Consider the following 15,207-nt stretch of genomic DNA (forward strand, 5'->3'; position numbering starts at 1 on the left):
AATAACAAAGCTTAAAGACAGTTCATTCTATATGTCCATAATGTCACATATTGACCCTTGCTTTTAATGTCAGCCAAGGAGCCATATCCTGTGCTGACCATTTGTTTACCGGTGCTTTTACATCCATAGCTCAGTTCATTTGGTCCGCACCAAAGGGAAAAAACTAATTTATTATTGCATTTTAGTTCTGTTTGGTTCCTGTTTACACTGGCAAGTAACTCTTAAGTGGACAGTTTTAGCGATCATCATCCTGCATCATCAGGACCCACATGGGGAATTAAAATTCTGGGGACTGACTGCTGAACTTAAATGCTTCTGATGTGTATATTTATCAAAAATCTCACAAAGAAATAACTGATTATAAGGATTATTAGTATTTTTAGACTGCAAATGATACAAATAATGACTAACAGGTAGAGACAGGATGAAGGGGCTTATTACTGAGGGATCATCTTCACACACTTTGTAATAATAAACTGACAAAATACACAGAGTCAGATACAAACACAGCAGTTTTCACATAGCCTTTGATCTATTAATCATGGAAAATACCATTGCTGACGTGCTTTCCTGTTACCATGGTTACCGAATTATTAGCATAAACAGGTGATATACATGGCAATATACAAATCAATTATTAGATTGCTTTCTTTCTTTTTTTTAAAGATATTTTTTAGGGCTTTTTAGCCTTTACTGTATAGGACAGACAAGCGTGAAGGGGGGAGAGAGAGAGGGAGTGACATCACATTACACATTAAAAATCACACATCTGCGATCATAACATCCTGTGGTTGGTTCGTTGGCTTTCACACCACAAACGAACTGCACTAGAGTTTGATTGGAAGTGGACCAGGATCCACTTTTTTAAGCAGTCTTAGTTTGGTTGTTTGGTCTGCATGTTTCGATTGACAGCTTTCACACTGGCCAAAATAAACCGTACCAACTAGGCAAATGGACCTGAAATGAGTTTAGTTAGGTGTGAAAGCACGCTAAGAATCAAAAAAAAGAATCACAATTAATTTGACACTGGTATTAAAAATGCTACACTTAGTGCACTGAATGATACAAGAATATAAGATGTAATGTCCTGTATAACTTACACCATCTCGGTGGCTCCCCATCCCACAGCCTTGGCAGCAGAGATGAGTCCCTCAGTCCAGCGAGAGTTTCTGGCGTAGAACTCCTTAATGCTGGCTGCACCCTGAACAAGCACAACAGTACTGTTGGCCCTGTTACTTATATTTCTGAATGGAGCAGAGCAGCTCCTGGTTTGAACTCTAAAAGAAAAGCTGTCTAACTCAAACAAAACAGAGCTGCCAGTTTTGGATTCAAAATTAGAACAGTGTTGACTCACCCTCCCACCCTCCACAATCTCCTTCTGCAAGTCTGTAGATGCTATGATCAGCATGCGGATGGCCTACAGAAGAGCGGATGATGACAGAAGAGAACCAAGAAATTGGGATGATAATTAGGATATATTCAGGGTACACTATGGCAATACAGAAGATATATGTTAAAACACATCAAACTACAGTACCTTCATCAGGTCTGTGCAGCTGTTAAGGATTCTGTAATGAGAGTGACATATGACAGATTTAGAACAAAATGTACAAAGTGATTTATATGTTTTTATTCTGTTACAAAGTAGGTTATCGGTCAGGACGACAGGGAACACAAACAGAACCATTTTGATATTGTGCTCTGCATACAATTATTAGTCTGAGGAGAGGTTTCAGAATCTGAAGGACTACGACTGTACCCCACAGTTTTATTTAAATTTCACATCTAGTGTGTAGGATTTGGTGGCATCTAGCTGTGAGGTTGCAAAATGCAACCAAGTAAAACTTTCCCGTGTGCCAACGGTGGTTGCTGCGAAAACTGTCTAGAGCCAGTGTTTTGTTTGTCTGTTCTGGGCTTCTGTTGAACAACATGGCAAATGCTGTGGAAGACGACCTGCTCTTTATGTAGGTATTAACGGCTAAGGTAAAGTTTCAGATGTTTACACACTAATGAAAACATAGTGTGTAAACATCTGAAACTTTACCTATATTATATTCCTTATATTCCATTTCTGCTGACAGACCACTCCCTAAATCCTACACGTTGACTGGACCTTTAAACTCGGATGCTGCATCTTGTGTAGCGATGGGATTTGAAAACCGGTTTCAAATTGTCTGATCCAGCAGAATCGTGTCATACAAGCTTATCAGTTTCTTTTATTGATGCAGGCATGTTTTTTTCTGACAGCTGTGTGATACAAAACAATGACATCAAACTCATGCTTGTACGCTGCTGGGAACTTGCAAGAAAGCGTCATGGCCGGGAGGAAGAAATGGTCCAAAGTGTGGCTTCATTACACAGAGCAAGACAATAACAGTGCTGCTTGCATTGTCTGTAAAATGATAACGTCAAGTTAAACTGGAAACACCGGCCAGAACTGAAAAATCCTTCCACGTAACATGGTCTTAAATTCCAGAAATGCCATGTATTCAAGGACAACAGCGTACCAACTGAGGAGCACGTCTGTTACCGAGGGTAAATGTCCGGTATATTAACAATAAGGCCACACAGGCAGACAGATTTTTTCTTTGACTAATAAAAGCCAAATAATAAAATGAATACTGTACAAATATTCTCTAATTTAATCTACTGTGTTCAGACTAAGATATTTAAACAACACTGAAAGGCTGCGTAGGCCTACTTTTTCCCCCACATATAATACTGATCAGGAATCAATAAGGGAATCAATAAAAATTAGGGTGAGATGCAGAATTGATATTGGCATTGATATCAATAAAATTCTATCAATTTTGGTGTTTCAAGTCCCAAAAATGAACGAACCTTTCGTTGACCTCCAGTTTAATTCCTGACGTGTCCTTTCGTGCCTGATTCATCATTTCCTAAATACAGAAACATATGTAACATTTATCAGTTACATGTGATACACTGCACAATATTATCAATAACTTCATTAAAGATAATATTAGCACATCCTGAAGTAAGATTGATATAACTTACATCAATCCTGCGGACTGCCTCCTCAATAGCCGCTGATGTTGACGCCATTTCCTTATCGACCAGATCTCCAAGCTCATCCTGACGAACATCCATGCCTTTTGGCCGCAGCTCCTGGGTATCACAAGAGGAAACATTGCTATTTAATACAAGTAGACAATATTTGAATGGATGTAAAACATTACTGATTCAAAGGAAGCCCAAATGTTAACAGGTCTTGATGGAGAAATGAGATCTGACAACCCAAACAAAATCATAAAATATCATCATTAAATCACACTGCTTCCTGTGCTTCCCATGGATTTCTTCTTTTTTGCAGAGGGACGCTAAAATTGTTACACATCAGTAAACACCCACTGACACTGACTCAAAGCCAGATGCAAAATCTCCATCTCAGCAGTTTATTTTTGGCCTCATTGGAAGCAAAAAAAAAAGAAGAAGTGGTTAAATTGAGAGTTCATCTCTAAATGTAAATTACTGTGCGACAAACTAATCAGCTGTGGGTGGTGGATTGCTGACTGACATTTACCTCACTGTCCCGGAAACAAGCTGTGGTAGGAATGCTTTAAAAAAGGCTACATAAACGGTATGATCGGCCTCTTTGTTTGCAACAAACCTACAATAGGTTACTGTACACTGGTTACAGACGACACAAGGTATTATTCATCATCATACTTCTAAACAGAACTGTTATTCATATCTCACTAGGGCTGCAACTAACCATTTTTTTTATTGTCGATTAATTATTTTCTTGAATACTGGATTAGTTGTTTGGTCTATAAAATGTCTGAAAATGGTTAAAAATGTCGATCAGTGTTTCCCAAAGCCCGAGACAACATTTTCAAATGTTTTGTCCACAACCCAAAGATATTCAGTTTACTGTCATAAAGGAATAAAGAAACCACAAAATATTCATATTTAAGAAGCTGGAGTCACAGAATTTTGGACTTTTTTTGGCTTAAAATATTACACAAACCGATTTAACAATTATCAAATTAGTTAGGGATTAATTCAAAGTAAATAGTTAACACTAATCAATTAATCGATTAATTGTTGCAGCTTTTCATCTCATATAGTGAACCTGGGGCTCCTCATCCTGCCCTGTCAATAACTGGAATTATCAAAACACACTTAATAGAAAATGAATACAGATATTTTGTGTTAGTGTGTCTCACCTGGCCCAAGTATAGGATCTTCTGAACGATTACGCGAATGGCGGCTGGGTCTGCCCTCTGAAGTGTGGTCTTAGCCTTCAGGTCCTTTAGAAACTGCAGACTCTCAGTGGCACAGCCTCTGCAGTTCTCCGTCAGTCCTGTGGGGTGTTAAGGGGCACTGATCAACTATCAGCCACAATGCTGCATTCTTTTTACATCGGTAATTAAAACTCGCTTCTCAAATGCAGCTTGAAGCACCTAATCTATCATTATATATAACTGCGATGTGGCTCTACATGCGGATGAATGGCCTGGGTAATGATGATTAAAATGACTACAAGTGTTACTGGTGTAATGCCAATGAGGTAATCCAGATCTTCCTTACGGTCTGCGTGGTCAGTAGGTGCCATGTGTGCAGTGGCGCTGCCGTTGATAATTGTATCCGCAGCCAAGTGGGAGAACTGGGTCAGAGCCCTCAGAAGCCCTCCAGCATCTGGTTACAAGAGCATCAGTGAGAGAGCAGTATGCCACGTTAACAAAGCAGCCACAAACTGTCAAGAGGTCAGCAGGATCATGTTGAAACACAAGCAGAGCAAACTCACCCCCCATGTTGCTCAGATAATCCGCATGGCCCTTTTTCACTTTGTCTACGGAGCCCAGTGTGGCCTCCGCCCGACTCACAAGGTAATCTGTGTTTGGAGGACAAACAGAGGATTGCTAAATAAAATAAGCTTTGGTAAAGTCTCCAGAATAAACAACATATTGTGAATAGTCAAACATACAACATACGTTAATCTGTTCGGTTTATGTCTGTTGAAATAACAGAGTAGGGGTCTGACCTGGAGAGCTGGTGCAGCGTATATGAAGGGGATCATCCAGCTTAGCGACAGCATCTTGGATGATGTTCTCAGCCTCTGTGACGGTGCCCTGCAGCAGAGCAAACTGCTCCTCCAGAAGCTTCTGCTTCAGCTGGTCCTCCTGACTTGCCTATATGCATGCACACACAAATACACATGCACACATGTTTGGTTTAATACTAGTCAGTGACAGGAGAAATATACTGACAAACATAAACTAGACTATTGATTGTTTTTGTATCAGAACATTTCAGGACAGCCCGCTGTGCCCGATAATACAGTTTCATCCACAACAAGATCTATTGCTAGAGTAAAGTGATCAAATGAAGCCTGTGTCCTCGTTGCATTTATTTAGGTGCAGTGAGTACAGTTGAGAGCAGGAAGTCCAGACAACAGATTTGCACATTTCTCCGTGTAAATGCATCCATGTGCACACATTCTGCTTTATGTTTTCAAGTGTGGCAGGTCTTTTCTGTAAAAAAAAAAACAAAAAAAAAAAGCACGCTACAGTAGGAACTATGTGCCCTCTGCCATCATCGCCCTCAACAAACTGTTCTTGTGATTGTGTTGTTATGGCTGTTTTCGTGAGTGTGTATGCTTAGATGCACACTAATGTTCCACTTTTACCCCAAATATCACAATATTCTGAATTTAAAAACAGTTTAGTCAGAATACTGTCTTTATCCGAATAAAGGCAAAAACTGGACAATTTTGTGCATGGACACTTAGCCATTGATTATTCTTATGTGTGTACCAGCTCCTGAAACACATTTCCTCAAAGAGACTTTCTTTTTTAAGTAAAAATAGATCTTAGAAGCTCCTGCTTAACATTGACTACATTTACATGGAGGATGGCCTTGTTCGGAGGCCACTTATGTGAGCTGTTTTCATAGAGTGCCTCTACAGCTATTCAGTTCATTTTCGTGTTTATGCGCTCCGCAGAGCGTAGCCTGATGAATCAGTGAAAACACTCACTACCTACTTCACTACAGCACACGTTTCCTGCAGCATTCAGACCTCGTCTTTCCTTCATACTGTCGCTATGCTATAGTCTACTCTTGTGGCCATGTTTTTACAAAATAAACATTGCCTCAAACATTTTCCTTTTCATCAATCCATTATGGCAGACACAGATGGCAGAACATGTGTCGTCAACCAGCTTGGACGCCACGATTTGTCACAGCGTGTTTACTAAGTTTGCATTAAAAGCTGACTGTGTCAGAGTTTGATTAGTTGTATACTGTACAATACAAGTCTGAACTGCATGCCAATAATTTGACTAAAATAGAAGAAACTCTACATCCTAATCTCACCTCTTGTGAGTATTATCTTACGGCCACTATTATAAAATTGCAATTCACTTTCAGTTTCCTAAGAAATGATGTATAGACTCGGACAGAAGTAATCCCGCTCAATCATCACTTATGACCCACTAGAGGTGTGTGGATGTGTGTTTTTTTGCAGGAACTCTGCCCTCTGCCTGTATTTTCTTCTTATTCTCTGTGTTTGGGACATTTATGGGCATGTACCCCCACAGCACTCAAGTAAGGTTTGGGCTTTATGATGAAGTTGAAACCAGGTGCAAGACCGTAAGCAGCAGGCATCCAGGAGACGTGAGGCGAAACTCCAAATAAGAGTGAATCTGGGCCTTTTACTGGCAAGCATTTAGAAGCAGTAACTAACAATTCTGCATAGTGTACCTTTAAGGCGACAGACTGAATACAGTAATAGTATTAAGTGGAGACTCATCTGCTGTTCACAGTGCTGAGCTCGGCTCAACTGTCCTCACTGACCTTCTCCTGCAGTTTGCCCTGCAGCTCTCCAAGCTCCCTGCTGCTCCTCTCTCGCTCCTGCTCAAGCGACGACTGCTGCAACTGCGCAGACTGCCGCAGAGATGACAGCTCCGCCTCCTTCTCGCTCACAGATCGCATCAGACGCTCCTTCTCTGCCTGCAGAGACTTCACTGAGCTGTTCATTTCCTCCGACGACTGACAAAGAGAGAGAGTGGTGAGGGGAGCCAGAAGAGGCAGATGGCTGTGAGTGTCGGAGGGAAAGTCCATCCGGAAATGTATGACATGCCTCGAGCCCCAGAACAATTCTAATTACTATATGATGGTGAATTAGCTAAACATCCTCAAGGTCATTGCTGTATTATGACATCACAGGTGCACACTCACCTTTTCGCTGCTTTGCAGAGTCCCCTTGATGCGCAGAATTTCTGCCATCTTCTCATCCAGCTCTCTCTTCAGCTTCTCCATCTCAAACTTCTGCTCCTCCAGCTACAGTGACAATTAAACAGAATTAGCAGCACATCCACACTGCACTGCCACACTGAGACGTCCATGTTGTTTTAAAGGAAAACATCAAACCACCAACCTTCATGTCAGCTTCCTGTTTAATTCGATCAACCTCAAACGACAGCTGCTGTTTGGTCCTCTCCACCTCCTCCTGTGTCTGCTGGGTTGCTGATAGCATCTTCACAGTGTCTGCACTCTGTCAGCACATTAACACATTTAGTGTGACCACACACTGCCAGGTGCTGACATCTAATTAAAACAAACATCTCTGGACTGGCCTGCAGTCCGTCTGTACCTTCCGCAGTAGTTCAGCATGGCTGGCCACCAGCTCTGTGTGCTTCTCCTTCAGCTTATTGTACCGCTGCTCAGTGGCCTGTGCTCTTTCTGCACAGTGAGAAAAAGATGAAAGCGTTATCGCAGGCACTTGACCACACTTTGTCCATGTATACGAGAGACAGTGATGACTATATCTTACTTTCTGCTTCAATAAAGACGGCCTGTGAGCTCTCATGCTCTGCGTTTCGGCGACGTGTAGCCTCCAGCTCCATGCGCAGTTGTTCATTTTCCACGAGTGCACGTTGTTTCTGTGCACGCTGTTCCTCTAGTTCTGCCTCCAAACTGTTGATTTGGGACTTCAGCTGTGTGATGTAGCGCTGAGCCTTGAGGTGGGGGGAAAGAGAGATGTGCATTTAATCTACTGGTGTCAGTGCAAATCCAGTTTGTTCAATATTCAACATGACAATCATGAAATTTTCATCCCACAGGATGGATTTATTTTTACTAACACCAGCCCAATCTTATCACTTGGTCTTTGTAATTTAAGTTTGCTTTTGTACAAATAGAAAAGCAGAAGACACATAGCACAGAGAGGAGGGATGACACGCAAAAAAACTGGGCTATTTGCCAGCTGGAATCATATCCATGACGTCAACAATCTCAAATGGACACCCTCGTCTCGTTCAGAGGCTACTTGCCACATTCCACATGCCAGGAGCAGCATTTGCATCCACCCAACACATGACCCAGATTCCTTTGCACGTAGATAATAATGCCCTCTGCTGTCATACATCCTTTATGCACACACACAAAAAACCTTTGGGTGATTCAGCCTCAACAGTCCTTACCTCTGCTTTCACCCTCTCCAGCTCTGCTCTCAGCAACTCCAGATCCCGCTTCAGGCTCTCGATCTGGAGATCCCTGCCAGACAGAAAACACACAGTCACAGTGAGCTGGCGCAGACTGCATACTGAGACCAGAAAGTCAGACTGACATTCACAGGTCACTGTGAAAAACATCCCGGCTCACCTGTCATCAAAGCCTCCATTCGGAGGTCCAAACGTCTGATCAAATATGTCCAGCTGCTGCAAAAATAATTAAAATAATGACGTGAAAAAAAAGTGCACACAAGGTCATGGCACTATTGTGAGTACTGTATACAGCCCCGATTCCAAAAAACAGATTGCAATGATTTGCAAATTCTTTGACATACACTTGGGGAAATAAGTACTCAACGCGTCAATTTTTTTTCAATGGAATATAGGCCCAAAATGATGCACTCTCAGCATCCCCTCAATATTGAGTTTTGGATGCTTCCATCAGAGCGGAGGTTTTGCCTCCCTAAATGTAACACTAAGCATTACAGATCGTCTTGTGTCCTGTCTGCTATTGCTTTTCTCAACCAGCAGTGACCACTTATTGTCCATGATTTACCTCTGACAGTGTGTGATACTGGAATCTGTGGGTTAGTCTGATTGCCCCTCAGGGACATTAAAGTTTTACTTTACCTTACTTTACTTTACCAAATCATTGCATGCTGTCTTTATTTTGATTTTACACAGTGTTCCAACGTGCCGTACCTGTGGCTGTGACTGCATGCTGGATGTCGAGACGTCGCTGACCTCGATGAGCGGCTCAGGTTCATCATCATCGTCGTCTTGTTGCTCCGGTTCGTCCTCATCAGCCATGACCACCACTGGCTTCACGTGCTTGGCCAGTGAGGCTGCGTGCAGGAAGTTAGGTGGAGACTGACAAAGAGACGGACAAAACGTGGGTGTAGGTTAAATCTGCAACAGCTTGTTATCCTTTTATCTATGGTTGAACAGCTGTGTACATAAATCATAAGCCAAGTTCCCCACTTTGTAGCTGACAGTGGTAGTATTAGGTTCAACATAAAATATTTGACATTCAAGATGAAGGCTGTGACTCAGCACTGAAGTCATCCCACCTCCCCCCATCCCTCTGAGCCCTTACATCAGGCAGTTTGGGGATCTGGATCAGTCTCTTGAAGTACAGCATGTCTCTGGCTTTATTGAAGAAGCCCTTAAGGCTGTGGGACAAAGGACAATAAGTTAGTATCTTACTAGCACCTATTACTAAGATATGGTAAGGTATGGCAAACTGCGTCACTGTACTAAAATACATATGAAGCATTACGTGAAACAACTAAACTACACCATTTGTGATAAATGTTAAACGTGTGAATCTCATGGCACCATCTCCCCCACCCTAGAGATTCCTCTCTGAGCTCAGCAGCAAAGATATACACGCTTCTTTGACCGTGACACCGACTGACGCATCACAAAAGGGGTGGGGGAAGGGAGGCAGTGATGGGCATATTTGCATGGGCACTCCTGGGCGAGGCAGTATTATGTTGCACACTCCTCTGAATGATTCTCTACCCTGTACACCGTCACTCTCATTCACTCTCAGCCTGAGGCCGGGGACGACCTACCTGTGGAACTGGTCATGGAAACGATCACGGTGGCCTTGTAAGGTGTCAGCGGGGAGACCTGAAATCCACAACATGGTGCAAAGTTTTTATGCTTTGAGACACATCAATAACCTCAGGGCCATAATTGACCTGCTTTATTTTATTGATATAGAACATTTAAAGGGACAGTTCACCCCAAATTTCGGTGTGAGTTGCTGAGTGTTGGAGATATCAGCCGTAGAGATGTCTGCCTTCTCTCTGATATAATGGAACTAGATGACACTTGGCTTGTGGTGCTCAAAGCGCCAAAAATATATTTATATATATTTAAAAATGTGTAAAAACTCAACAGCAATAACTCTTTGCAGAAATCATGACGTGGTTACTCCAGATAATCCGCAGACCTCATTGTGAGCAGTTTCATGTAGGAACTATTTTCCTTCTACTGAACTACACCTAACAACTGTATAACCGCACAAAAGGAAGTGTGTATCCTCTTGCGGATGAGAGGCTTGTGCTTGTGAGAGTGTGGGGTGTTAACATTAATGGCGTCTTCCTCCACTTGGCAACTCACACTAAAACAATCCAGATTGATAAATAGCACTACAAGTAAAAGGAAAAGGGGTGAACCGTCACTTTAACACATTTTTCTCTAAATCTATAGGCTGAGAGCTAAATGGCATTTTTTTGAGTAATAATTGTTCTTACAGGCATGCAGCTTGAATAGCAGCTTGACGGTGAAGTGGTAGAGGTGACTACAGTCCTGGATAACTTGGATGAGTGGAGCCAGCCGACACTGGCCTGATGTGAGCGTGGAGATGGCGATGGATGTGTTGAGCTGTCGGATTACTGGGAGAGAGATCAAAGACAGAAGTACACAGCTCATGTTCAGTATTCCTTTTGGATGTCACTTTCTAATGTATGTGCTGCAGCAGCCTGTATTGGTATATCTAATCCTCTTTGGATAACTGATAGAGGCCTCTCGTGGTGCAAACACAGGTTGTAACGATTCTGTAAATCATCCTGATGAAGGCTCTTTACAGAAAAAGTAGGGTGGTCTTTAAAGTCAAATAATTTTACATATATATTTTGTGAAGTTATCGTCATGTTAAGTATGTAATTTGTGTCTGCTGAGAAATTGGGATTGTTAAAAAAACGGGAATACATCAATCTTTGATATCTTTTTCGTCTTTTTTAAAGGTTCTTCTGTAAATTAAACTAAAAAGCAGTGGCATGAAAACAATCTACAAACACACATTCAATAGTTTCACAGTTATAAAAATGTTCACATTTTGGAAGAAGTGACAGATATTAGCTTTTTAACGGGATGGTATCTATGCACAATCTTAAATAGAAACTTTTTGATTCTATTTGGATAACAAATTACAAGTACACCTCTTTCACAGCACAGTAGCAGAATTTGTTTATGGTGTATGAGACGTGATCCTGGGCCTCCACCCCGCAGGCATGGGAGGAGCATACCACTGTAGTTACTCTGGAGGAAATCAACTTAATGTCCTCTAATTGAAGGCATTTCCTCATCACTTAAAACTAATTTGGGTAAAAGAGGACGGCATGGTGACTGAAATCACTTTCAAAAAAAAAAAAAAAAAAAAAAAAAAGACAAACCACACTGTGAAAACAGGCAGGACAAGAGTTGCTCACAATAACCCTTTCTTTGCCTTTTGTACTTAAATAGATAATGTCAGCAGGCCGCAGCCCTCGGCTCTAGCTCAAGTTTCTCTTCCTTAGGAGGAGTAGGATGGGGGAAAGGTGGGAGGCGGATTTTATTTTCACCTGTCTCGGCCAGCCTCAGCTCCGCGTCCAAGTAATCAAACACCTCCACTGTGAGCTGGAACCTGCAGGAGAGAAGTTGATATCTTTCGTTAGACAGAAAAGAGGCCCCGCTCAGAGACAATGATGATGTGACCCTGTGGAATCAAACGAGCCGCAGGGCTTGTCTTTTTTTTTTTTAACTTGTTTAGGTGGCAGCAGCTGTGCTTATGACTGATGATGATGATTGAGGATTTAAGGCTGAACAGATACTTAAAGCACTTTCTGCAGTAGCGGTGAACTCACACATTATTAATGTCGGTTCCTGCAGTGCGCTCCAGGACTTCATCAGTGGCCTCCAGGTTCGGCGGGATTTCTGAATGCTGCAGAGTAACATTTTTGGACGTTTAGTGCCTGTTCCCATTCACAGAGTGAATTTTCTAACATTTCTTTCAATCATCTATCATGTGCATGTTGGTAACATGTTGTAGGTGTGACATTCGACAGAGGATGCACTTACTTTCACATGAAACTCCATTTTTGTACAGAGCAGCTTGCTATACAGAGCCACCAGCTGTCCATATCTGTCATGGAGGTTGCTCTGGAAACCGCAGGAGCAGACAAGCAACAATTAAGCACAGATAATAGTGAGAAAAGTTTTTTTTTTTTTTTTAAATTACCTCATCAAGTTGAAGCTTTCTTTTTCTCTTACAGGGGGGTCATTGTTTCAGGGTTCACAAGAGATTACTCTCACCACTAATTTGAATCTCTACTGCATTCTTTTGTGTACTAAAAAAACCTTGAAGACTCACCCACATTTTCCCAATTTCAACGAGAGAACTGTGGTGCCTCATGCAGTCTTGTAGAACCTGTGAAGGTTACATCTTGAATGAACTCAAGTCATTAAATTTAAACAAATATGAGGCTTTTGCCCTCAGGACAAAGCCTTAATGTGCAGATTTAACGTTATCTATTTTAGATTTTGTTACAAACGACAGAACAAGGACGAAAGCCAATATTAAAAAATGTATACAAGTGAAAGACGATATAAAGTCAATAATCACATCATGTAAGTTCTGCAGTCAGAGTTTTGTCTCGATTTCATCACACTAACAATATTTGTTTCATTATATTTCCAGCTTTTTAATAAAGTCATGATGCTGCATCAGTCTGGTCTTTGATCACTCAGCACTTCTGCTCCATTAATATCTCCCTGGTGTCATAGATAGTCATAGTCAGAGTCAGTAAGAGAAGGGTACTTGGTGTCGTACATTGCGGTGTCCATCCCGCAGGACTTTGTGCAGTACATGGCAGAACTTCCAGCTGAGGATGGAGCTGCCAGCCAGAGGGAAGCCCAGAGCGTAGGACCAGAAGGTGTAGGCTCCCTTCTCCCTGTGAGTCCCCAGGATGATTCCTGTTGTCATGTTGTTAAAGAAGCTACCACCACAGGGCTGATGGCTATTCTGCATACAACAGCTTACTTTTCCCACACAAAGGCACAATGAAATGAAAAATGAAAACAGACATGATCATGTTTTTTATACCTTGGTTCCCTCTATTTTGAAAATTTGACAGATAATCTTCGATCTATATCCCATTACCTTATCCCGCCTGGATACATTATAATTAAAAGGAAATCTCGCCATCTTTTAAGTGGATGTCCAGTCAGTGTTGATGGTATATATAGGTATATGAGTTCTCCTGCCTGCAGAGCCATGCCTACATGTACCAGGATGCATTGTGCTCTAGCTTCTGATGAAATGTAGCTATTACTTTGATGGCCAAAACATACCTTTCAGTGACAAAAATATTCGCTCAATGATCATCTGCCCTGCTGGTTCTTCCTGAAGAACATCTCCAACATACCTCTGTCTAAGTGAGGAATAAAACTTAAAAGCAAATTAGTGCACAAACGAGCTCTTCCAGCGTCGGCGACAGCATCCAACAGAAACTACCCACACTGAAAGTCAGTGCAGCAGAATGATTCAGTTTCTGTTGGCATCAGACGGCAGTTTCAGCAAAGGCCCCACCAGTCAATGTTCAGGTTTTGGGGTGTTTCTGTCAGACATATCCTCCCATGCAACCCTAAGCTCAGCCTCTCTCCGTCGCATTTCTTCGGCTGTATGCTGGCTCTATTAAAAATACGGCTCAATATCCGAGTCAGCCAAGACACTAGAGAATTTATCCTCATCCTTAACATGTTCTGCACTAATATTTTCAGATGCCATTTTCGCTGTTGGAAACTTTCTTAGTTTGCAATACACATGTAGAGAACAAGGAAATGCTGTGTTTGAGCAGCATCTACAGCAGTGGTTCCCAACCGGTGGGTGGTGCGTCCATTCTGAATGGACCGCAAGTGACTCACGAACGTGTCAAGTCTGTAAAGACACACTTTATTTTGAAGCACAGTGAATTTCAGCACAGAGCTTTTATTTTGAAGTGCCGTTCCCTGCTGTAGAGTGAGCAACTAACGGACAGCTACTTGACAAAGACAGCAAACTAGCTCGAAGACATGGCCAAACTCAAGTATGACGCTGAATGTATTAAACTGTGTGGACCTTGAACTAATGACTATGGACAAATATGGACCCCATGGCTGGACCATCTGGGAACCACTGATCTAGAGCACACCTCCTGGCTACCCAATCCAAGCTGAAACAGTTATAATGTGCCTCCAACTACGTCACCATCATGTCATATTGGCCAATATAGCACACACTGGGGAACCTAATGCTTCAATCGACTAAGTTTACCATCATCACTATTTGGACATCCACATAAAAGGTGGCGACTTTAAGCATTCACTTCCCTCCACAACTACACATCCAATAAAACTGCCTTTTCTCCTTGTATTATCCCACTGGTTTGCACTTCCTAATCATGTTTACTGTTGTTAAATCCCACTCAAACATTCTGTTCAAACAAGAAATACATGAAATTACAGAATTAACACTCTCCAAAAATGTAATGATACATGTTAACTGTGCTGACATGTTTCTCTCTATGAAGGTAAATGCTGGGAAAATATCAACTCTGTCTCTCTGGATATGGATATGGATGCCTTACATAGAACTTAAACTAGAAGTTGTGATGTAAAAGCAGTGCCACACGCTACTGATCTGAACAGAACAGAAAAACTCGACTGATATTAGTCTGGAAATGTGATTTTTTACAAGAAGGATACGTCGTGCATGTTTCTCCTTCACAGGCGTCTCGCTGGAGTTGATGGCCTTGCTGATGCTGCTCAGCTGAAAGGAAAGCAGAGGAGAGCAAAGGGGTTAGTCTTACATCTCGTACAGCTCGCTTTGTGCGGCTTGCTTCTCCACCCACACAACCGTGAGTTGTAGGACTTATAATAGACCTGACAACAAATACACAAGTCATGAGAAGTTAAATAAAGA

At 41.9% G+C, this 15,207-nt stretch overlaps 1 protein-coding gene across 1 annotated transcript in view; it reads right to left on the bottom strand.

Moving 5' to 3' along the window:
• The window catches only part of hip1rb (huntingtin interacting protein 1 related b), a 31,089-nt gene that overhangs the window by 2,955 nt on the left and 12,927 nt on the right, over window positions 1-15,207 (bottom strand). Inside the window, exons 2-27 of the mRNA XM_050051741.1 lie at window positions 14,991-15,054; window positions 13,078-13,220; window positions 12,619-12,675; window positions 12,327-12,407; window positions 12,113-12,189; window positions 11,831-11,892; window positions 10,742-10,882; window positions 10,055-10,112; window positions 9,574-9,649; window positions 9,180-9,347; window positions 8,629-8,684; window positions 8,448-8,520; window positions 7,799-7,982; window positions 7,619-7,707; window positions 7,403-7,519; window positions 7,204-7,305; window positions 6,820-7,014; window positions 5,009-5,156; window positions 4,772-4,858; window positions 4,555-4,662; window positions 4,191-4,327; window positions 3,019-3,129; window positions 2,842-2,900; window positions 1,538-1,568; window positions 1,355-1,417; window positions 1,101-1,201 (exon numbers count right to left, since the gene is read on the bottom strand). Of these exons, the coding sequence (XP_049907698.1) occupies window positions 1,101-1,201; window positions 1,355-1,417; window positions 1,538-1,568; window positions 2,842-2,900; window positions 3,019-3,129; window positions 4,191-4,327; window positions 4,555-4,662; window positions 4,772-4,858; window positions 5,009-5,156; window positions 6,820-7,014; window positions 7,204-7,305; window positions 7,403-7,519; window positions 7,619-7,707; window positions 7,799-7,982; window positions 8,448-8,520; window positions 8,629-8,684; window positions 9,180-9,347; window positions 9,574-9,649; window positions 10,055-10,112; window positions 10,742-10,882; window positions 11,831-11,892; window positions 12,113-12,189; window positions 12,327-12,407; window positions 12,619-12,675; window positions 13,078-13,220; window positions 14,991-15,054 (2,588 nt within the window). The remainder of the gene's footprint in view (window positions 1-1,100; window positions 1,202-1,354; window positions 1,418-1,537; window positions 1,569-2,841; window positions 2,901-3,018; window positions 3,130-4,190; window positions 4,328-4,554; window positions 4,663-4,771; window positions 4,859-5,008; window positions 5,157-6,819; window positions 7,015-7,203; window positions 7,306-7,402; window positions 7,520-7,618; window positions 7,708-7,798; window positions 7,983-8,447; window positions 8,521-8,628; window positions 8,685-9,179; window positions 9,348-9,573; window positions 9,650-10,054; window positions 10,113-10,741; window positions 10,883-11,830; window positions 11,893-12,112; window positions 12,190-12,326; window positions 12,408-12,618; window positions 12,676-13,077; window positions 13,221-14,990; window positions 15,055-15,207) is intronic.

This window comes from Epinephelus moara, chromosome 8, assembly GCF_006386435.1.
Source record: "Epinephelus moara isolate mb chromosome 8, YSFRI_EMoa_1.0, whole genome shotgun sequence".
NCBI classification, from domain to species: Eukaryota; Metazoa; Chordata; class Actinopteri; order Perciformes; family Serranidae; genus Epinephelus; species Epinephelus moara.